The sequence below is a fragment of the Phocoena phocoena genome, chromosome 10 (genome assembly GCF_963924675.1).
Source record: "Phocoena phocoena chromosome 10, mPhoPho1.1, whole genome shotgun sequence".
Lineage (NCBI taxonomy): Eukaryota > Metazoa > Chordata > Mammalia > Artiodactyla > Phocoenidae > Phocoena > Phocoena phocoena.
The window spans coordinates 73,727,691-73,751,406 of record NC_089228.1 but is presented as its reverse complement, the minus strand read 5'-3'; the positions used below and the strand labels follow the sequence as shown (position 1 = coordinate 73,751,406).

Genomic DNA, 23,716 nt, shown 5'->3' with positions numbered 1-23,716 from the left:
CTTAGAAAGTGAATTTGAGTTGGATGTTAGAGGATGGATCAGACTTGAACTGGAGGGTCTGCAGACCCTCCCTTTCCAGTTTCCCTCCCTCTCCAGTCTCCCTCAGGAGAACCTCTCCGAGATCCCTCCCAGGCCGGTATCCTTGGGCAAACCCCATACCCTCCCTGAGCCTGTGTCCTCGCTCATACAAAGAGGAAAACCACACCTGCTTTGTAGGTACTATTAATGAGCATAGTATTAATTACAGTTGATGTTTATGGGGTGTTTACCATGTGCTGGGCACTGGGCCAAGTGAGCACTAGACATATATTATCTCATGTAACTCTCACAGCAAACCCACGCCTGATATCACAGCCAGCTCTGAGGAGTAAATGCTTTAAAAAGCATAGAAGTCACTTAGTGTAATTCCAGGCACATAATAACCACTCAATAAATTGCATCAACAATGACAACAAATAATAATGACAGTATTTGGTCGACTACTGTGGCCCTATTTTCTTGCCTCTCCCTCTCCAGAGCAGCCCACTAAAAGTTCCTCTCTGGAAGCAGCTGTCCTGGGATCGTCCCCCTCCAGGAAGCCTTCCTGGACCACTGTGGAACTTGTGGCTCTGCACGGCCTTTCTCCCCTGAATCTCTGTCCCATTTGTGTGGATCTCAGCAATTCAGAGTGTGCGCCCATGTCCCTGTTCCTCATTCTGAGTGGTCCCACAATTTCCTCAGGGCAGGGGGTAGAGGCACAGGTGACAGGGACGTAGGGGGAGGGTGGTGGAGAGGCTGGCACCGTGAATATAGCAGGCCCCTCCTGCTACTCTCTCCTCTCCCTGATGGAGAAACTGAGGCTCCACACAAGAAGTCTCTTGCCCAGGTCACATGGGGATGCTGACCTCATAGGTCCTCCAGACCAACAGAAGGGTGGTTGGATGCCAGCCATGTGTCCAGGGCAGCAGCGCAAATCAGACACCTGCCTTGGAGTTTTTCTTTCCATTTTTATTTTAAAGGAAAAAAAAAAAAAAACAACAGTGCAAAACCCCATTTTCCAGTGTCAGCCACGCCCCCCCCCCACCCCCAGGTCACCCCCCCTGGCTTGGGGCCTGACTCTTCCTCCCGCTCCGCACCCCCTCCCCTCTCATGCAACCCCTTAGGGGCTGGAGGCTCTACTTCCCTGGAGTGCTAGATCCCAGGGGGACTTGGTGGGGGGAGGGAGGTAAGAACTGGGGGCAGCCCCTGATCCACCTGCCCCCAGCAGGTCTCCAGCCAGTATCCCCCTTGGCTCTTATTAACCCTTTCCTGATCATACTACTAGCCCAGGGGGGCACTGATCTGGGGGGAACCCTGTCCACACCCCTCTTTGCCCCGGGGCCGGCTCGGGGCTCCCCTCACTGAGGATGGGGGGTTCCCTCCCTCCCTCCATGGTGGGGGAGAGCGGTGAAATCCCCAGGTTTAAATACCTTAATGAAAGCAGGGGATGGGGAAGGAAGGGGCTTTAGATCTAATAAATTATTAGCGTTTTAGTGTCCGTGGGGGGCGGGGTGGGTGGGGGCAGGGCATGGCCTCCAGGGCCCTCCCTCCCCTTACTGGTGAATCTCATTCTCTATGAGGCTGTCCTCACAAGACTGGAAGTCTGTGTCCGTGAGGCCGTCAGGCGGCATCAGCAGGTCCTCATCTTGGGATGAGGATGACGGGGGCTCGTCCCCTGAGCTCCCAGGACCCCCATCCCCATCCCCGTCAACTTCTGAGTCCTGCAGCACCTGAGCGATGTATTTCTGAAGGGGGAGAAGGGTGGGGGTGAGGGTGGACAGCTGCCCCTCGTGGGGAAGGGGTGAGGGGGGACCTCATGGCCTGTGAGGGGAGGGGCGGTGACCCTCTTCCTAGAGCGGGGTGGGGCAGCCCCCAGCTGCTGAAGCCAGATCCCTCCCGGCCCGGGGTCTGGAACAGGCTTCCCTTTCTGGATGACTAATGGCACACCCAGCTTTGGGGCTGGATCTCCACCAGAGGCTCTTCCCCACACTTGGCCACGGAGCAGGGCACTCACCGCAGATTTGGGGACAGCGGCAGCACTGGGGGGCCGTCCATTGCTTCTGGGGTCCACGGTATCTGTCTCCGTGTGCTCAATCTTGAGGGGCCCAGAACGAGTCAAGCAATGGGGGGAATGCCCTGGCCCTCAGCCATAATCACGACCCTACTCTCTCTTGGCATCCCTGCCCTCAGCTCCCAATCCCCCAACCCCACCCTGCTGAGATTCTGCCCTCGGCCACCTCCCTGCCCCCCCTGCCCCACACCTTGTAGTTGTGGGCACTGAGGTATTTGAAGTGTCCGAAGCAGACGTGGCAGAGACAGATGACAATGGTGATGACCAGGACCACGAATGTGAACATGGACGTGGGGGCTAGAAACCCTGGTGTCGGGGCGGGCAGAGAAAGGGCCGTTACCTCTACTCCGGGTCCCCGTCCCATGGGCTTTTGCCCCCTCTGAACGCACTCCCACACTCGCATAGGCTGGGGCCTCTCCCAGGCCCCGGGCCTGTGACCCCCGGCCCTCGTGGCCTCCCGTGGCCTGCTCTGCCTCGACTCTGGCGGGAGTCTCCTCTGCCCACCGCCCACGCCGGTCCCCGAGGGTGGGCGGCGGCCCTCACCCGTGCGCATGGTGGAGAAGAAGAGGAGCCAGAAGAGGCACAGGATGGGTGCGGCAACCACCTGGTTCACAGCCCCTGAGTGGATCTTCTTGTCCAGCTTGGCCGGCAGGTAGGCGTAGTAGAGGTTGTACCTGTCTACCAGGTGCTTTAGCAGCATGTACATGAGCCCTGCGGGAAGCCACATGGGCCCTGACCTTGAGCTGCCAGCCTTTGTGTGTCTGTCACGGGTTGTCCTGGGCCTTTTGAGGTCACTGAAGGGCTGGTCCCCCTTCTTCTGCCCCAGGCCCAGTAGAGAATAGAGCCCCAAGCCCCTCACAGGACCACGGAACCTCAGCTTCCACTGCTTCAACCCCTTCACTCTGCAGCCCCTCCCTAGGAATTCTACTATTAGAAATCCATTTGTTTGGGTCAGCAAGCATCCTCTTAAAACCCGTATCGTTCTTCCTATCTCTGCCCTTAAACAGCTGAGTATAAATTAAGTGGCAAGTTCCATTTTCCTGGAGGGAAATTTCAAATGAGGACAAGGTGGTTAGTTTGGGAGTTTGAAGCCTTCAATAACCAGGGAGGGTGGTGAGGGGTTAGGATGTTAGTGGGGGGAAAGGAGAGGCCACCAGTGGGGGTGATAATTGGGGTGAAGAGAAACTTTGCTAAATTTCTTCAGAAGGAAGAGGGACTTGCCCAGGTCACATGGTACAGCTACAGCAGGGTATTTCCATGAGTAGTAAGGACCATGCTGAAACCCAAAGGTCTTTCCTGAGTTTACGGGGCTGTGTGCCCATGGATTCTGTGTAGGACTGTGTGTGTGTGTGTGTGTGTGTATGTGTGTGTACACCTCAGTGGGCATGCGATGTGTGTCCAAGTATATCCACCCGAGTGAAGGCACTGGTGTGAGCAAACATGGCTGTGTTGGAGAGACTTGGCCCAGGGGCCCAGCACACCAGCTGATTCCAGCCTGAGCTGAGATGGCTTTTCCCCTCCTCCCCCCTGGCCGAGCCCCAGAATGAGCCAGGGACCGGGCGGGAGGCCCGAGGGGCCGGTCTCCCAGCCAGGGCCCTGTCCACTCGGGTGGCCTGCCTTGCTAGAGTGGAGCGGGAGAGGTCCTGGGTCCCCCCGAGCAGGGCCCAGGTCCCGGCGCGGCGGTGCCTACCGAAGGGCACGATGATGGGGCAGGTGATACTGTAGGTCATGACCACCGTGAAGACGCACATCATCCAAGCGTAGGCTGCGCCAAACTGGAACTCGTAGGCCTGATGCTGGGGGGGAGATGGGCGGGAGGGTAGCTCGGGAGTGGCGGGGCGGCCTGCAGGGGCTCAGGGCAGGTGGGAAGTGGGAGGGGGCCAGGAAAGAAGCCAGGGGGAAAAGGCACCCAATGTCCAGGGCAGGGCAGGGCAAAGCCGATGGAGAGAGGGGCTGTGGCTGAGACGGAGGTCAGGGTGGGTGCAGTGATGGGGCATTAGGAGGGGCCTTCGATGCAAGAGGGGCTGGCAGGTTGGTGGGCTTGGGAATGGGATGCCCAGAGCCCTCGTGTGGGGTTAGGGCAGAGGGACCCTAGGTCTAGACCCAGACCTCCCCCAACTCCCATCACAGAACACTAGACTGTCAGAACTGGTGGGGGCCTACAGGGTTAGCTGTGTCAACCTGTCACTGTACACATGGGAAAACTGAGGCCCCAGACGGGAAGAGGGTAACCCAGGGCCACGGAACTCGCTGTCCAAGTCTCAGCACCCCGGGCGCCCCCACACTCTAGCACGGCGGCCACTGTTTCTGGTTGGGCCCACTAGGGGGCGCTGTGCGGACCGCGGCTGCCCCGGGTGGCCCTACCCGCTTCACGTTGCGCCTCTCGGCGGCCGAGCGCGCCAGGCAGAGCCGGATCATATACATGAGCAGGCCCGGGATGCGCAGCAGGTCCATGGCGTTGCCGATAAAGGCTGAGGCAATGACGTAGTTCACGAAGAACGCGCCGTTGTCCGGCAGGAACACGCACCTGCGGGCACCGGCTGCTCCAGCTCTGCACCCTTGGGGGACCCGGTGGCCCCCTGCCCACTGCCAGCGTGCCAGCACCCCCAACGTGCCTTCTTCCACGTGGACCTTTCAGGTCAGCCCTCAAAGCACCTGTGTCCCAGTGCCCCGAGTGTGAACCCCAGAGGCAGACGCCAGAGAGTCCACAGATGCCTCCAAAGTAAGCCCCAGACCCCTTCAGCGTGAGTGAGCCCAGAGGCACCCCTAGAACTTTATGTGGCCCATAAAGACCCCCGGAGAGAGTGCTTGAGACCCCTAAGGCCACCAGTGTCCAGGGTGTGATGCCGGAGGTTCCCCCCAACCCCCCGTGACCCCAAAGACCCCCAGCAATATCCAGAAGGCTCCCTGCCTTAGACCTTAACCCAGAGTCACCTCCGGAGTGTGAGCCTCGGACACCTCCAGAACTGAAGCTCCAGAGAACCTACCCCAGAGATCTTCAGAGGCGGAAGCCCAGGGACCTTTGTCAGTACCCATGACACCCCAAGTGTGAGCCCAAGATTACCACAGATGGCCTAGAGCAAGACCCCTAGAGCTGGTGCCCACATAAACAGCCAAGGTTCGTGTCCCCCAAGACCCCCTCACAGGGATTCCCGGGGAAGGTGCGATTCCCAGAGAACTGCAGAGGCACAACTGGATGACAGCCCGAGACTTCAGAGGTGTTCCCAGAACTTGTGCCCCAGAAACACCCCGAAGTGTGAGCCCCAGAGCCCCCCATAGGCACTCTTAGGTGTGAGCCCGAGAGCCTTCCATAGATACTCAAAGGTGTGCCTCCAGAGACCTTCAGGGATACCTCCAGGAACCCCCATGTCACTCCCACAGTACAACCAAGATCCCACTATAGACCTCTCCAAACCACCCGAGTGAAGCTCGACTCCCATGGTTAGTCCCAGGATACAGGCCCCAAAGCCCACCATAGAAACCCCCCAAGTGTGGGCCCCAAAGCCCCAAATACACCTCGGGGGTGACCTCAGAATCCAGAGAGGTTCCCAACACAGACCCTGGGACGTCCCATGTATACACCCAAGACAGCCTGTGGGGCAACCTTTGGGATGACCCTGACTGTGATATAAGCCCCCTCCTCCTCCCCGCTGCAGGGGTGGGAGCTTTGTTGTACCATCCCATGGGGGAATAGCCACCCCCACCATCTGGTCTCCTTCCCTGGGGACCCCGGTCACTCACTCAAACCGAATAGCGGCCTCAGCCAAGAATTTCTTGTCAAAGAGCCAGCGGAAGAAGAGGTCCAGGCTGGAGAGGAGAGGAGAGGGGAAGAGAGGAGAGGGGAGGTGTGGGGCAGTTGGAATGGCCCAGAACACCAGGGGAGGGGGAGGCCCATCCACAAGCTCTGGGGATCCCCCCAGACATGGGCCCCCCCGGCTCTGTAGAGGAGGTGGGAGCCTGAGCTCCCCCTCCCCCTCGGGCAATCCCGGACCCCAGCTCCCATCCCCTCGTCCGAAACCCACCTGCTCAGTCCCAGCGAGGGCAGCAGCAGCACCATGAAGATGAGGAAGGTGTAGCACTTGTGCATGGTGGTCCTGTTCTCCCCGGAGCTGGGGCGGGGGACATGGGGGGGCAGAGGTCAGATGAGCCAGCCCCCATGCCTGCTCCCCCAGCTCATATGATGTCCCAGGAGGGAAGGAGGGGGGCTTCCCCAGGTGAGGATGCTGGTCACCATCCCTCCCTTGCCAGTTCTGGGACTGCCCAGAGCAGGGAGCCTGAGGGCAGAGGGTGTGCACCCAGGAGGACCGCAGTGAGGCGTGGTGTGTGTGTAGGGGGTGTCTCACCGTGTCCAGTGGGCTTCAAAGAAGGCAGAGTAGTAGACGATGGTGGGGAGCAGGGCCGAGAAGCACCACAACAGCAGGGTGGGGAAGAACTGGGTGATGATGGGGTTCTGCAAAGGGCAGAGGGGGGCAGAATGTGTCAGGTGGGGGCAGTCTAGTGGGCCCAGCTTGCTTTGCTTGCCTGCCCCCTCCCCCAGTGAGCCCTGGGCCCCCCAGCTCTCAGGACCTCATGTCAGAAGTCCAGAACATCTGGGGGCCAGGGCCATACGTACAATCCCAGCATGAATAATATTAGTAGTTAGCATCTCTGAACACCTACTGATCCTGTACTTTTCATGTACTAATTCTTTCATGAATGATATTACCCCATTTTACAGATGAGTAAACTGAAGCAAAATGAGAGTCAATAAATTAGCTAGTAAGCAGTGGGCGGGGGGGATTTGAACCCAGGCAGCCTGGGGCTTATCTATTATGCTATCATCACTCAATGATTTTCAAAGTGTCTTCTCATGAACTTTGAGGTTCCAAGGAGGTTTGCAAAAGAGGCGAGGGGAGAGCAGCAGAAATGCCCCCACAACCATTGCCATCTGAGTGACCTCGCTTTCCTACATTGGGTTTCATGCAAGATTCCTTTTGATGAAGGCCATCAGAATCCAAGTTTGGAAGCCAAGGGTCTGGTCTGACCCTTCACTCTTTGGTTGGAGAGACCGAGGGATTTGAAGAAGGACCTTGTTCAAGGTCACATGATCAGTTTGGAATGGACCCAGGCTCTCTCTTCCCTCAGAGCCCCTCTAGGCGTATGTAAACCCAAGGGAGGCCTCTCCTAGGGGGAAGCTGGCAGGGAGCCCAAGGGAAGTGCACAGAGGGGTTTGCAGCCCATGGTCGTGTGGGACCTTCTTAGCAGGGCTGGGCTAGAAAAGCGGAACAGGAGCTGGACTGGAGGGCATGTGGTCCACCCCCCCGCCTGCCGCTGCCAGGAGGGATTTGGGGCCTGGTATCTGCGTTTGGGGACACAGTGTGGAGGGTGGGGGTGTGGGCCTTACATTGAGGTACTCCACGGGTTTGGTGACATTGAACTTGTCCATGGTGGTGATGATGATGGCCGGGGTGGTGAGGAAGAAGAGGAGGATGAAAAGGACGACATTGATGACCAGGCAGCGCAGCCACCAGATGAAGCCACGGATGGAGAGGTGCTCCCTGGGAAGGTCCGGAGGCGTCACTCCAGGGCTGGACGCCTGATCCTTCCCCAGCGACACCTAGGGCCTCCCTCTCCCCACTGGAGCCCACGCCGGCCCCAGGAAGCCACCCTGCAATCCCCCTTTGCTCACCAGTAGATGTTCTGGGGGTCAGGGGCGTAAGACACGGTCCAGTTGGAGATGTGCAGGGACTCGCTGCAGGAGGAGGAGCGGGGCTCCCCGCGGCAGGTGCAGCCCTGGCACTTACACACGTTGAAGTCCTTCAGGATGCTGGGGGAGGGGGGCACGGTTACCTGGGACCTGGAGCCCTGGCTAGTCCCTAGGGGCCGGGGCGGGTGGGTGGAGCTCACATGGCGGTGATGGTCTCATTGTGGAAGGTGACGAAAGCCATGCCGAGAGGCTTCTCGTTCACTTTCTCCTTCTCCCGCTTGTAGTCCTCCTTCAGCTTCTGCTCCAGCTTCGTGTAGTACTCAATGGCCTCCACCTGCCAGGTCGGGTGAGGCAGGGCCCTGGTCAGAGCCGCCGGTCCCTGCAGCCCCCAGCGGGCACTGCCCAGAGCTGACTGCAGCCCAGGCACTGCTTTAAGCTCTCCGTCCACTCGCTTATCCTCACAACTACACTGGGAGGTGGGTACAAGTAGCTCTGTCCGACAGACGAGGAAACTGAGACATGGAGCAGTCCAGAAACTTGCCTAAAGCCACAGAGCTAGTAAATACAGCAAGCTGTCCTCTTGGCTGACCTCTTCTGATTTGGGGTTTGAAAACGTGGCCACTGTAGGGATAGGGGGCAAGCCCAACAATGGGACTAGGGCTTCCAGGAACAGATGGGGACCTGCTTGCGGTCCGCACCCCAGCTTTGCTTCCTCTGGGAGTCTCTTCACCTTGGGGTATTTATGTGCAAGGCGTGCGTGCGTGTGCGTGTTCCTGGGGATGTGGGACGGGCCCCACCGTGGGGTGCATCCACCTTCACTGTGACCTGTCTCCCCGGGACCTTCCAACTCCCCCCTCACCCATCAGGAGTCTCGGGGCCCTGAGGCCTGAGCTGAGGCCAGGATACCCCGTACCTGCTCGCAGCCTTGCACCACACAGCAGCAGAGGTGGCCGCAGGGCTTGGGGTTGATCATGGTGGGGACGTTGTCCTTGCTTTGGAGGTTTGTGAAGTAAAGCTTTCCCCGCTCGGCCTTCTTCCTGTGGGACCCAGGTGCCTGGTCACCTACTGCCCAACTGGGTCTGGCTGGAGGATGGGTAGTAGCCCAGCTCGGGGGTCACGCAGTCCACTCCCCAAGGACAGGGGCCACCTTACTCTTTTGGTTTGTTTAGGATACATAGTTCAGACGTGTCCCCAGTCCAGTGTCTCCCCACCATCCCTTGAGGGGCAGAAGTTCTTCCTATAGTCTGGCCTAAGTTTCCCACACTGTAGCTGAGGAAGGGTATGTCCTCAAATAGGGTGGGGACAGTGGGCCCCTTTCCTCTAACCTCCAGGCCTTGCTCTTTCCAGAGCTGAACTGACAGGCACTCCAGGGGGTGAATTAAAACCAAACGCCCCTTGGGAATTCCCTGGCCATCCAGTGGTTAAGACTCTGCACTTCCATTGCAGGGGACACAGGTTCGACCCCTGGTTGGGGAACTAAGATCCTGCATGCCATGAGGCGTGGAAAATCAAATGTCCCAGGAAACACCTGGAAGGGAAGCCAGGTTCCTGAGTGGCAGCCAAGATACCCTCCACAAAGGGCAGGGGGCCCTCGGGTGTTGCCCCCGCCCCCAGCCCCATTACCTCTCTGCATCAAGGAACATCAGGCGAGCCACGTTGTAACATGGGCGGGCTTCCAGAACCGTGCAGTTGGGGTAGGCCTCCCTGAAACACAGTCCACCACCATCCTCTGCAGGGACCCTGCCCACCCGCCCCCAACTTTCCCCTTCAAGACACACAGCCCCAATGCAAGCTCCCTCTTTCTGAGTCTGCAAAAATGACAGTTCCCGAGAATAAAACTTTGAAATTCCTCCTCATGCTTATCTGAGTGGGGGGAGTGTATGCACATAGGCGGGGGCATGTATACCTACGGGGTGCTGGGGACACCACGGCTGTGGTCTGGTTCTTGTCTGGGGCTGTGAACTTTAAGTTGAGAGAAACTGTTTCTAGCATGGTTGCTCTCCTAACCCTGCTCCTAGAAGACCTGATTACAGTCCAATACTTAACCTTGACCATCAGCTGACCCCAACCAACCCACAACCCTGGGCTACAGAATGATCTCTGGCCCAAGACCGACCAGAGGCTGATCCTGAAACCTGACCCGAGATCGACCTCTAACCCTGGCCGGAGACTGATCCTTTACCCTGACCTAAACTGATCCATAACCCAGACCCAATACTGACCCTGAAATCCTGACCCGAGATTGACCCCACCTTGACTTAATACTGACCAGATAGACCTTCAGTGCCTGGTACCTGGCAGGGCTCGAGTGATGCTTGCAGGCTAAGTGGAGGCGCGCTTCCTTTTTCATCCTGATCACACAGGGCTCCTTGATCCTAATCCCTCATCTAAACTGAGTCCCTGTCTTTTTCTTTCTTTTTTTTTTAATTTTTAAAGAGGAAATACCAAGTGTTAAAGATTCAGGAGACATGGTTCTAAAGTAACAAGATGGACCGAACCCACGAGACTTTGGAAACTTAAATCTGGGATGGGGTCCTTGAAAAGCACTTCCCAGGAGGCTTCAGACTTTTCCCCAGACACTGTCATTGCTCAAACCATTTTAGGGTTCCTCTTCGGAAGGGCCTTTAGCCCCGTGGCAGGCTGAGCCCTCATTTTCACCCGACTAATCTCTAATCCCCTAATCCCCACCACACAGGTTCCCTGATTTTGTACACAGGATAACCCCTGATTGTGCTGGGTCAGTCCTCCAACCCAGACAGACTGCAAACCTGGACCCCAGACCCTGCCTGATGCTGACAGCTAGCCAGGGGCTCCACGAGGACAAGGGCTGCGTCCTGCTCAGCACCACAGACCCAGGCCTGGGCCAACAGCCTGCACATAGTAGGTGCTCAGTAAATATCCACTGTGCTGTGGAATGAACGGGTCAATGAAAAGGCTGTTCCATAATGCTGACTGTACCGATCCCCAAAAACTCCAGTTAGGATTGCAGTCTCCCCAGCCCCTGCTCATAGGCTGACCGCTAATTTTAATCGGACTGTTTCCCAAACAAAATCACCCACTGGCCCCTGAAACAGACAACTTGGACAGTGAGCTCCCCACCGATCAAGCCTGGCTCTTCTTTGTCTCCCTGGGATGAAGCACATAGTAAGTGTACCATAAACAGTGTACTGGATCAATGGATGCCCCGAGAGCTGGATGGTCTCGCACTCATTTTTAGAGTCCCCAGGCCATCACAGTGACCTCAACAGCACCTGAGAATGTTTGCTGAATGGACAGATGGATGTGTGACAGGATTCCTAATCCTGTACACTGTTCTGGCCACCTGGAGGTGTATATCCACCCCCTCACTAAGACAGACTTCCAGCTAAAAAGCGTCTCGGAGAACATGCAGTGCAGGCTCTCCTGGGCTCCTTGAGGATCCACTGAAAGCCGAGGAGCTTCTCCCTGCCAGTCTGCACACAAGCTCTGGAATGCCACGCACAATTCTGAGACAGCCACACACCCCAAGGGCCCGTGGACCTGGGGTCGACAATCCATGACCCTGTTCAAGCCAGGAGGAGAGGCCCAGGGGACTCATTTTTCAAGTATTTCTCCTGCTCTTTGAGGGCTCTGAAGTCCAGCCCAAGTGCTAGACCGTCCTGGAGTCAGAGAATTCTTCCTTAGCCTAACCTCCACCCCTCACTGCAGCCCCTGACCCTCCCGAGAGAGAGGCGTGTGAGGATGCTCTTGGAGATGGAAAGCAAAGAAGGGTCCACAGGTCCTAGGGGTGGGAGTGGAGGAGCTACTCACTCAAAATGCTTCTTGATCTTCTCTGACTCTGCATATTTGGAGATTCCGTTGATGAAGAGAGTCCGCTTCACCTGGGGTGAGACGGGGCAGGTTGGCCTTCCTGAGGCTCCGATCCGGGAGAATGCAGGGAGGGGTGGGGAACAGGTGAGCAGAGAGGAGCAGACAGGAGTAGGAGGAGGCCTTGGGAGAAGCCAGGCCCAGGGAAAGCAGGGGGAGTGTTTCTTATAGAAATCAGGCAGTGAACAGAGTGAGAGCCCCAGGCCCCTTGCTCCCTGAGGGGTTACACAGTGGGAAGAGGAGGTTCTACTCTCAGATCCTCAGGCTGTGAGGCCCCAGCAGTGGGTGGCATGCAGTGGGCATTCAGTACTGGTTTGGGGAGTGAATATTGAAGGAGAGGGACAATCACTCCCGTAATACCCACCGCAGGTATTTCCTGCCCAGTGCCTTACGGCCTCACCTCACCCCCACCTACCTCGGGAGAGGGCCTGTTCTCTCATTTCACAGATGAGGAAACTGAGGCTGGGAGAGGTAACTTAACTGGCAGGATGGTGGGGCGGAGGAATCCTGAGTTGCTGAGCCAGGATTCAAAGCCAGCTGGCCTCACCCGGAGCCAGCCAGCCGACACCCCTTAGGACTCGGGCAGGAGAGGCCTGGAGGGAAGGGGAGGGGCTGGGCTTGGGCACGGACCTGGGCTCTGCTCCACTCACCAGGTCGTCCTCCTTGTAGCGCATCTTGGAGGTGTGTCTGCGCATGCTGTAGACGGTGAGCAGCAGGTACAGGAAGGCGAAGGAGGTGTGCAGCCAGAGCAGGTTGTTCCTGGAGGGCAGAGGGGTGCATGGAGCCACGGGGGCTGGGAACACTCTCAGACACCCGCAACCTCCCACTGTTAATTAAACCCTGGTACAGGGCCCCTAGAGCACTTCTGACCCCCTCCCAAGGCGGGCCCCACACCCCACATCCTCTAGACCCCAAGATTGTTCCGTTCCAACTGAAATGTCCCCAAGAAGTCATCTCTTCATGCCCTACCTGCTGGCTATACTGCCCTCCAACCATCACCAACCAGCCCTCCTGGGCCCAGGGTTGCACACGGCTCTTCTTTATCGGGCCATCCCTGGGATCTGCTCCTTCTGTTTCCATCCTAAGCCCTCAGGGACCCACAGCCATCTCTGCAGCCTCAGCATCTCTCCCCTGAACACTCCCTTTTTCCTCTCCTCCCTGTTCCCACCCAGACTCTGGCTGCAGACCCAGGCCTCACTGACCAGCTTCCCACTCTTACCCTGATTTCAAGTTGGCAATGGTGGTTCTCCCGAAGCTGTAGGCATTGTTCTCTGGGGGGTGGGAGGAGGGAGAGGACGACGGTGGGGTCAGGGCACATCCCCTCCTGCCCCCTCCTCTCCCCGCCCCGCCCATCCTGGCCCTCACTGACCCAGCAGGTCCCCTGAGAAGTTGACGGGCAGCACGATGCCTACGGAGAGGACGCCCACGACCACCAGCAGCCCAATGATGTGTCGCTGGAAGGACAGGTAGTGCACAGCGTCGCCACCACATTTATCCCGGATCTCGTCATCCCTGCAGGCGCCGGGGACAGAGGGATGCGGTGAGGACCAGGGCAACAGAGGGGCCACTCGGCTCGCCTGCCCTTGCCCACCCCACCCCACGTCCGCTCTAGCCCCTGCCAGTCTGGCAGCAGGATGGGGTTGAAAGGGGGGGCTCTGGGTCCCCCATGTTCTGGGAGGGGAGGGAGGAAAGAGAGAGAGGGAAAGGGAGGGAGAAAAAGGAAGGATGCAGAGAGAAGGGGAGGGAAAGGGAAAATAGAGGAGGAGAGGGATGAGGGGGGAAGAAAGCAAAAGAAGGGGAGAAAGAAAGAAGGAAAAGAAGAAGGAAGACTGCAGAGAGGAAGAACAGTGAGGAATGGGGAGAAAAGGAAGTAAGAGGATAATCTGGAAAGGGAGGACGAGGATGGTGGCAGGAAGAGGCAGAGGCGGGAGGGAGGAGGGAGGTCTGGGAAGCAGTGGCGCTTTAGGGGTGCTGGCGAAGCCCTTTAGACTTGGGGAGGGGCCCCAGGGGCCCAGGGCCGAGGGCGGTGGTGGTGCTGACCTGTCCGCGCTTCCTACCTCTCTCAGGGCTCACTGCCTGCCTGCTACGCTCTGGCTCCATCTCCTGACCTCTGCCTGCTGGGTACTGGCTCCTGCCTGCTGCAGGCTGGCTGCTCCCAGCCTGCCTGATGCCCCCACCCGCTAGCTGCCCGAGGCTCTGAGGCGGCGGCGTGAGCCCCTGCTCTCATGGGGTGGCAGGGGTGGGGAGAGCTGAGGGCAGAGCGGGACCCCAGGCAGGCGGGTGCACAGGAGACTGTCAGGCGGTAAAGTGAGGCCGGCTTGGAGGAACAGCAGGGGCCTGGCTCCCTGGAGCAGGGAGGAAAGTGCTGGGCTGGCTAGGAGCGCTAAGGCCCTCAAAGCTGCTGGTCTCTGGACTTTGTAGGGAGATGACAGGTCTGAAGTTTCTCTCTGTTTCTTTCTTTCTTTCTTTAGAGCCTGAAGACCGTTCACTTACTTTATCCTGAAGATGGCTGTCAGCCAGGAACAGAAACCCTGTGGGGACAGAGGGCTATCGGCTAGAGTCCTCACCCCACCAGCCCGAGCCTCCTTTCCCCCTCAAGCCTGCCCTCCAGCCAACCCCGACCTCGTACCCACCTGCAGGCTGTGGCTCACCTGTCACAGCTCCCACAGTCCCCACAGAAACTAGCTCATCCCCAGAGAAGGGGACAGGAAAGGTGCCAGCCCTCAGAGAAGAAAAAGGACCAAGGCCAAAGGGGGTCATCGGCGGACGCTCGTGCCCAGAGTGCAGATCCCCACAAACACCCAAGGGGGCAGCAGAACTGGAGAAAGTCCTGCAGTCGTGTGGGCCAGGGTGGGGATGGGTGGGGTTCAGGGTTCTAGGAAGGGACCTCAGGCCTGCAGCTAACATGGCGAGTTTGCGACGTGGCTGCCAAGAGCAGAGCGGTGGGCTACGCTGCCCAAGGTCCCGCACCTACCTTCCAGGATGCCCCAGAGGGACCAACCCAGGGTCACCGTGAGCTGCAATGTCCTGCTCTCAAGCCCCCAGGCTTGTCTTCAGACAGAGACCCCACTCAGGGCACAGTGGGGATACGCGGGGCAGGGCCGGACAGGGAGACCCTCCCTCAACTTCCTACCGGGATGAGGGAGAGAGGTGCCCTCCAGCTAAGATGCAGGACTGTGCTACCTGTTGCCAACATCACCTGAGTCTGGGGATCATCTGGACACCGCTGGCTGGTAGGGGTGATAGCTTTGCTTTGCCACTTACCAGTATGAGTCCAACTCGGGAAGCTGACAGGCTTCTGCTATGGCGGCTGCAGGAGCTGCCGCCCCCAGGGCCCACAGCCTAAGCTGGACTGATCAGTGCCACCCGAGGGCCTGAGGATTAGAGTTCTGGCCAGGATTAGAGTTCTGACCCCGGCAGAATGACAGAGGGCCAGGCAGGAGTGTGGTGTCTGACCTGAGAGGGGTCTGGGGTCCCCTTGCATCACCAAGTACATGCCTTGTCTACAGGGGCCCCTGCCCCTCAGCTCCAACCTAAAGGAGGTCAGCTGGCCCCAGGCAGCCAGGGGCTGCCAGCCTGCAACCTCTGAGCAGCACAATGGATTGTGTGTTTTGCTAGGTGGGCCTGGAAGGCTCATTATTACTTCTAGAACCACATCTAAGAAAACAGTCGTCCTTCGCATTGATCACTGGAGGCAGGCACAGAACTCTATCGGGGCAAATGACGTTTAGAAATCACAGATGTTCAACCTATGCTGGTTTGGAGGCTGCCATAGAAGACAGAGCCAGGAGTTCTGGGTTCAGGGGCTACCCCGTGGCTCTCGGACAAGCATTACCCTTGCTGAGGAAAAGGCCACACTCCATAGGCCCCTGACTCCTAACACTGGAAGCTACAGGCTGCTGAGCCCACGTGCCCTGGAGGAGGGGGTGATAAGAAGTTGGGGGGACGGCACTCACATTGTCTCTTTGGTCAAAGTCGACGGAGCTGGAGACAGACGTGAGACGCTCATACCGGTCATGACTGTCCCCGTGCATAGCTGAGGCCACACTGGGGGTGGGGAGATGAGAGATCAGAGAGCTGGTGAGTCCGAGTCCCTGGGGAGCCAGGTGAAGTGGGTGGGCTTCCACTCCAGAGCTCCAGGGTCCAGACAAGGCACAGAAAGCGCAGAGGCAGAAGCGGGGATGAGTGACTGCCCTCTCCCTGCCTCCCTTAAACCCTTCCCTTCCCTTCAGGGGACCCGGGGGACCTGGGGGGCACTGATGCAGGGCATGGTGTTCACCAGCACCCCGTGGAGGTTGAAGGAAGAATGTGAGCTGGCCCTGCAGTTCCGGAGCTGACCAGTGGGGGACGGGGGCGCAGATCCCACACGGGGCACAGGGCAGTGGAGCGGGTGTGGTGAAGGACAGGCTGGACCGGGAGAGCCCTAGAAGGCCCGGGGGTGAGGGGGGCTGGGGGTGTGTCCTCCACCCTCCCCGTTCCCTGACCCCAGCAGCTGCCGCAACTCCAATGCCAGGCCTACAGACAGAGATGGTGATGGACACAGAAGGCCAGACTCAGAGCTTCTCTGGCAGCCCCCCTCCCAGGCCTCCAGAAGGGGTGAGCAGGGAACCCTGGAATAGGAAGAACTAGCTGTTAGGGGGTGAGAAGCCACTGGAGACACCCAATCTTGTCTCTGCAACCAACAGGACAACTATACTGTGGGTTCTCAGGAGGATGGCTCCTCCACCCCAGCGAACCAGGACTGCTGAGGCCTGCGTGTATGGGGCACAAGGGGAGGGATTTCTCCCAGGCTGGGGGCCAGAGGGAGAGACGGGGGAGTGCGGCAGAGACAAGCTGGGGAGCCCCCTGCTCTGCAAAGCACACCACCTGCGTTAATCCGAACATGAGCCTGCAGAGGAGAAAGCTGAAAAGAGAAACCGGCAACGTGGCAGGAAGAGAAGAGAAGCATGAAAGAGAAGAAAAGGGAAAGCTGGTTTAGTGGGGATGAGGGGGCTGCTGCCCCACATACTATTCCTGTTCCACTCGGTCCCTCTCCTGCCGCTGGCGCCTGGGGACAGAGAACAGACAGGGTTAGCGGGGGCAGGGGTGTGTCTCCAGGGACTGGCAAGGGACAAAGGCCCAGCTGTGGGCCCTCATGCCCACTCTGGGACCAGTCCCTCTTCATCCCCCCACCAAAGAGGATGAGAACGGGCTGGCTCTCCTCCTCTCCCCGAGGAGTGTGGACGCGATGTGTGGGTGCACGTGTGCTGGGTGCACATGTGCGTGCGCACGCAAGCCTGTGTGTAGGGGTAGCGGCGGGTCCCGGGGCCTTACCTGTCTGCATCTGTCACCAAGGCCAGCCGCCCATAGTCCCAGGCCACCTTCCGGAGGATAGAGAACAAGAACAGCAGTGCCTGAGGAAGGAGAGGGTGGTTGGCAGGAGGAGAGGCCGTTCACCCCCTGGACTAGCCGGGACGGCAGGGCAGAGGGGCAGAATTTTTGTCTTAGAAAGGGATGACTCTGGCTGGGGAGAATGGTCAGAGGCTAGGCTTGGGCTGGGTGATGGGCATTCCCTCCTGCAGTCATGCCTGGGGAGCCAGGGGCAGGTGGGAGAGTGGTTAGAGCTGTAGGTGTTGGCCAGCGACGTACAGGGTGTGAGTGCCAAGGGTGGAGGGTGGCATGTGGGCACTCACAAGGAAGCACATGAAGTCCAGAGCCAGCACTGTGGGGACGCCCCCGAACGGCAGGCCCTGCAGGACGGTGCTGCGGATGCGGGCACTGTAGCAGTAGTCCTTGGGATTGCTGTTGTTGAGGGCTGTGGTGCCCAGTGTGGCCAGCAAGAAGGGCAGCATGGCTGCTACTGCCGCATGGTCCTCCTGGGAAGAGGGTAGAGCAGTCAGCTGGGCTCGGCCCCTGTCCCCCTCACGGTTCTGGTCATGGCTCCGGCAGGATGGGCGTGGGCAGGGGACAGTGAGGGCAGATCCCCGGGCTGCCTGGGTGGGTGGAAGCTGTGGCCTCTGGAGATAAGGGCCTGGGGAGGAGAGGGTTGAGTCACATGGATTTACCTTCACTGGCTCTCGGGATGCAACCCCACCCTGGATCTAGAGAACTTGGCTCAGGTCTGGACTAGGGAGACTGGATTTTCTAAGCTGGAAGCTGTCTGTGAGTCTCTAGCATTTACCTCCATACACACACATTGCCTCTCCCTCCCCTCTCTCTCTTTCCCAACACAAACTCTCTGCCTCTGTCTCTGTCTGTCTCAGGCAGGGGGCAGAGCTGAGCCTGAGGGAAGATGGGGAGGGTTCTTAGGTCTAAGTGGAGGGGTCTCTAGACCAGAGGAGGATGGGTCAGGAGCCAGTTACCTAATCCTGATCTTTTCTTTCTACCCCTATTAGAAAAATGGCATGGTTTCATTTGTTCAGTTTTCAACTCTGTTAATCACCTTCCCAATACAATTGGCTTCAAAATAAGATGTTCAGCTTTAGAGTTGTCCCTCTGTCCTCAGAGTAGGGGTCTGAGGATGGAGTCAGAGTGGGAAGTCCATTAAAAAGCAGGACTTCTGGGGCTTCCCTGGTGGCGCAGTGGTTGAGAATCCTCCTGCCAATGCAGGGGACACGGGTTCGAGCCCTGGTCCGGGAACATCCCACATGCTGTGAGCAACTAAGCCCGTGCACCACAACTACTGAGCCTGCGCTCTAGAGCCCGCGAGCCACAACTACTGAGCCCCCTCACCACAACTACTGAAGTCCACATGCCTAGAGCCTGTGCTCTGCAACAAGAGAAGCCACCGCAATGAGAAGCACACACACCGCAACGAAGAGTAGCCCCCGCTCGCCACAACTAGAGGAAGCCTGCGCGCAGGCTGCAGCAACGAAAACCCAATGCAGCCAAGAATAAATAAATAAATTTATTTTAAAAAGTAATCTCTGAGAGATTAAAAAAAAAAAAAAGCAGGACTTCTGGGTTTGTGTGACCTGCCTCACTCGCCCCAGCTACACCTGTTTACCCTCATTCTTTTTCCTGGGCCACGGCAGCAACTACACCTTTCCCCCCTCCAGCCTCCTCACCTCTTTCCAATTTTCTTTGCACCTGAGTTGTGAGGACTACAACTCCCAGAGTGCCCTGCTCCTGCCCCTGGAGCAGGGCAGGCTGGGAATGCCATGCCTTGCAGCCAGGTTCTCCATTGGCAAAGGAAGGGAGAGTGGGTGGGGGCCTCTCATCTGGCCCAAGCCCCCTGCAGCCAGGGTAGTGTCCTCCGGCCTGGTTCCCTGCCACTGTCTGGTTGTCCAGCCCTCTACAGTCTGGTGGATGAGTAGGGAGGAGGAGGAAAGGGGCAGCCAGCCTGGATGCCTGGATTCTGGAAGTGCCTGGGGACCGAGCTGAGCCCGGTTCTGGGGAGGCTCCTGGGACGGAGGAGAAGTGTGGCCGTGGCACCACCGCCCCACCCCCATCCTACTGGAGGGCCCCTGGGGGCCCCTTCTGCTGACAACACTGAAGCTCTGCTTTGTAGGTGTGTGTGCGTGGGGTCCCCAGGGAAGAAAGGAAACCAGGCAAAGAGAGAGAACAACAAACATAGAATCGGTGACTGCAACTCTGGAAAGCAAGCGTCCCCCAGCCCCCGGGGGTGGTTCGGAAGGTTTCTCCTGCCCACCAATCCCATATTTTCCCCTGCCTCTTCCTAACATTTCAACTGCAGGGCAAGACGCACTAGCTCTCAGATGGAAGGGAAGCTGGGGTTGTCTGTGTGTCTCACTTGGTCCCAGGGAGTCTCTGAAAAGCCTGGGTTAGGAAAGCTAAGGGAATAACTGCCCTGTGTGTTATGCCTCCCTCTTCCTTTCCAGCCCAAGTTGCCTTAAAAAAAAAAAAAAAAACCATTAACTTAGTAATTGTAGCAGGTGCCATGTATGGAGCGCCCACTGTTTCAAGAATATATACATTTTTCATTTAATCATTGACACTCCAGAGTTGGATGTCATTGCCATTTTAAGGTGAGGGCATGGGGCTCAGAGAAGTTAAGTAGGTTTCCTGAAGTCATACTGCTCATAAAATAAGGGACCTGGGGATCAAACCTAGGTCAACTTCTTTCTAGAGCTTTAACACTTTTCAGGGCACCTTGATGCTTTTCTGATGCGCCTAGAACAGGACTCTGCAGACTACAGAAGCTTCGATGAACACTCATTACGTGTTCCCTGGCTAGAGAACACCACCACTGTGAGAATGTGCGTGTTTAGGTGTGTAAACTTGTGTTGATATGTGTATCTGTGTGTGTGTGGGGTGGGAGGTGGAGAGCTGGGTGACTACATGGCAATCCACGGAAATGAAGAGAGTCGTTGGTCTCTAAGTGGGGGTGTGTATGTGGGTGTGTCTGGGAGCCTTGGTATGTAAACATAAGGTGCACCAGGAAAGGTTAAAGGTAGGTATAGGTATCTTGCTGTGGTAACTGGGGGGCCTCTATACAAGTCCCCCCTCCCTTAAGTCCCAACTCTAATGCACTCCAAGAATCGATCCAGCCCATACCCACTCCTTGCCTGTTTCTCTCCAAAACTCCAAGGCTCCACCAGGCCAAAATGTAATGGGTACAAACCCCTGGAGCAGCATCCCCCTTCCATTCTATCCTCTCCACTCCAAGGAAGGTGGAACATTCTGGGAGCTCCTACATAAGGGGAGCCGGTAGAGTAGGTGAGGGTCCAGGTACGTGCTTAGTAACTGAAGTCACCAGGTCCATCTGCTGCCTCCCTCTTTACAGTCACAAAGCACTCTCCCCTCTGCAACTGCACTGCTCTTCCCACCTGCACCAACAGGAAGGCATTTGACAGGGCAGGAAGCAGGGACTCCAGTGGAGAAGCCACTCACAGGGAGGTCACAGGGCAGGAAAGGGTGGAGCCAGGGCTGGTGGCTCAGCTTGCTGACAGGGTACTCCAAGCTCTTAATTGTGGAGGCGGGGTTACTGGGCTCAATTTCACCCGGAGCAGCTGCTCTCAAACCCTTCACTGAGAGCAGATGAGAGAAGGGAAGAGACTGAGGCAAAATGTTTGGGGGAGAGAGGGGCAGTTTATCCACTCCACAGGGTTGCCTGAGCAGTGGTATCCCAGAATTTCTCTAGCCTGACACTGAGGCTTTAGCTGGAAGTGTGCAGGGAAAGTGATGGAGGATTTTATTTCTAGCTAACTGATGGTTACTTTATCATCAAGAAGTGTTTGCATGGTGGGGGTGGGGTGGGGAGGGAGCTATAAATTAAAAGTTCTTTTCTTAAAGAGTTATTAGGAAAGATTTAATTTAGGGCTTGGGATCATAGGAAGGCAGTGTGGTCTGTTGGGAGGAGATGAAGATGGAGGCTAGTTCTGTTACTATGTAACCTGGGCCTCAGTCTTTCAATGTGTAACAAAGAAATATTAATGCTCCATCCCTACCAACTTCAGAGAGATGGTCAAAAATGCATCCACAAATGAGGATAAAAGTGGTAGGAAAAGAATGCATTTATCAAATACCTATTTAACTCGTATTTTGTGCCAGGCACTGTTCTAAGTGCTTTACAAATGTTATCTTGTTTACTCCCCATCACAACACTAGGAGGACACTGAGGTACAGAGAGTGTACATCACCTGTTCAATGGCACACAGCTAGTCTGTGATAGATCTGGGTATGGACCTAGGCAACCTGGCTCACGCTTTTAACCACCGCACTTTTCGGCCTCAGCCAACAGAGGAGCCACTTCCATCAGGATACTGGTGGTTGGGGGCTGGGGGTTGCCACCTACAGCTCTGGAGAAAATGCCACATCCTATTTCTACCTGTTTGCCTTCCCTCTTGCTTCTAGCTCCCAGACCTTCCACCCTGGGTTTGTGATTTCAGGTTCTGAGGCAGGTGTAGGGGACCAGCAACAGAGCCTGGTGGTTAAGAGTACAGGCTCTAGGATGAGACAGATCTGGCTTCTGACCTGGCGACACTACCTCACCACCCTGGGCCTCAGTTCCTTCATCTGTAAATGGGGATAATAATTCAGTCATGTGCTTGTTTTGAAGATTAAACAAGATGATTTAGGTAAAGCTCTTAACACAGTTCAAGGTACAAATGGATTCTAAAAAAATTAGCTACTGTTATCAATAAAGTGTGGAATAAAAGGGGTTGGTTTAATGAAGGAGAACTGGTAAAAAGCAAAATAAAACAGAATTTAATATGCTAGAACCCCTCAGTCTGGATGGGCTTCTTGTCTAGACCTAAGGGCTTACACTGCTTTCAGGACTCTGCCACCGAGTGGCAGAGAATGTTTCCAAACTCTTCAAACAAACTGATCCATCTGTAGCAGGCTGGGAGGTGGGGGCATGGGAGGGTGGTGCTATGCCAAGATGGGTCAGAAGTTCAGGGAAGAGAACTCTTATTGATCCACTAACAGGCAGGGTGCCAGGCTCTTTACCTGTACTATCTAGTTTGATGCCCATGAGTAATCTCGTAAGGAGATGGTAGTAAACATACTTTTTAACTGACACTAAGGTTCAGACAAGTTAAGTAACTTGTCAAGGTCGCACAGCTAAAGAATGGCAGAGCTGGAATTTGAACCCAGGTCTCCAAAACTGTTGTAATTGGAGGGAACTTGTAGGATGTCCAAAAGGGGATTGTTAGCTACTCACCACCTGCCTTCTGCCTTGACACATCCCTACCCACCCACCCATAGGCCAAGACCCAACTGGGTGAGCCAACAGCAGGCCCCAGCATGTGCCACCTGGGGCATGCCAGGGCCTGGACCCTCTGGTACCCTGGAGGACAGTCATGCTGCCAGCACCCCACCCCCCCAGCCCCCCACTGAAAGCCTGACAGACACTGTCACTCCCCTCCTCACATGTTCCTGGGAGGCAGGTCTGGGGGCCCCTCCTCAGGAGGGGCTAGGGTGGCCTTACTCTTCCTGGGCTGCTGCAGACCCAGGGAGAGGCTAGAGAGTAGTATTGGGTACAGAAGTCCTGGCCCTCCCGCCTGTGCGCCCCCCTCCCCCCCTCCAGGAAAGTGGAGTGCTGAGCGGCCAGACCTCCACCCAGGGGACCCAGGCAGGAGGCAGCTCAGAGCCCCAAGGGCAGCCGGCCCCTCTGACCTCTCCTCTCCACTTCCCAAGCGTCCTTCTCTTCTGGGGAAGAAGGCGCCAAAGCTTTGGGACTGTCCTCCCTAGGTGGTCCAGCAGGCCAGGAGGGACAAAGCACACCGCCCCCGCTCCCCCCAACAGGGCCTTTGCCCCACTCCGGTTCCGAGTCCGAATCCTTTCCCCACCGCACCCTCCAACGCAGGCCTGGGCGGCTCATGAATGAACTGTACTGTATGGGGCGCAAGGAGAGGACACACTCCCGGGGCCAGTCGCCTCCCCAGTCCTCCGACCAGTCCCCAGACGGACCGGGGGGTAGCGGCCGGCCTCGCAAACCCTGCCCTTGCCGAAGCCCGAATCCCTGCCCCGGGCCGGCTTCTGGGGTACTCGGCCCCTGGAGCAGGAGAAAAGATAAAAGACACCGAGGACATTGGACTTGGAGACCCTGGAATTCAAAACTCGGGGGCGGCAGATTCCCCACAGCGGTGGAGGGCTGATGGGGCGCTGCTGGAACCGCGGAGGGGACGCGCACCTGGACCGGGCAGGTGGGAGAAGAGTGGCGCTAGGGGGCCGGGGGCGGGGGTCCCACCCCTCAGATCTCTGGAGGGGTGGGGACAGAGGTAGGTGTACCTCTGGACCCCCGGCAGGGGTCGGAGCATTCACATGATAGGCTCAGGACGGTGCGGGGTTGGGGGCAGCGCGCGGCACCCCTGGTCCCGCGGGCCCGGGCACCTCTGGGTCCCGCAGGAGGTTGAAGGGAGGGGACGCGCAGCTGAGACCGGGGTTTTTCTTTGGGTGGTGGTGGGATCCTCAAAGAAAAGAGAGGGGGCTGGGGAAGGGTCTCGTACTCACCCCCAGGCGCAGACTCAGCTCCGGCTCGGAGCCCCGGGTTGGGGCGGGGCGGGGCTGGGGGAGGGGGAGGGGAGTCGCTGGGCGGCTGGAGCTCCGGGCTCCTGCGGCGGCCGCGGCAGTGTCTGGGGGAGGGGGAGCGGGAGGAGGGAGGGGGAGCATGAGGGGGCGGGGCGGCGCAGGTCCCTCCCCCCACGCCG

The 23,716-nt window shown here is 57.6% G+C and overlaps 1 protein-coding gene across 1 annotated transcript; it reads right to left on the bottom strand.

Moving 5' to 3' along the window:
• Positions 1 to 977: 977 nt before the first annotated feature.
• On the bottom strand, positions 978 to 23,623 carry TMEM63B (transmembrane protein 63B). Its single transcript, XM_065884609.1, has 24 exons — positions 23,520 to 23,623; positions 17,294 to 17,617; positions 16,935 to 17,014; positions 16,630 to 16,668; positions 15,578 to 15,668; positions 14,115 to 14,152; positions 12,991 to 13,133; positions 12,841 to 12,892; positions 12,272 to 12,380; positions 11,565 to 11,635; positions 9,399 to 9,479; positions 8,689 to 8,812; positions 7,976 to 8,109; positions 7,758 to 7,895; positions 7,473 to 7,626; positions 6,433 to 6,539; positions 6,112 to 6,198; positions 5,831 to 5,896; positions 4,454 to 4,616; positions 3,780 to 3,885; positions 2,633 to 2,800; positions 2,280 to 2,395; positions 2,033 to 2,113; positions 978 to 1,763 (listed from the first exon to the last, which is right to left on the bottom strand). The coding sequence occupies exons 2-24, from the start codon at positions 17,450 to 17,452 to the stop codon at positions 1,572 to 1,574; spliced, it is 2,499 nt and encodes an 832-aa protein (XP_065740681.1). The 5' UTR covers positions 17,453 to 17,617; positions 23,520 to 23,623; the 3' UTR covers positions 978 to 1,571.
• Between the last annotated feature and the right edge of the window lie 93 nt (positions 23,624 to 23,716).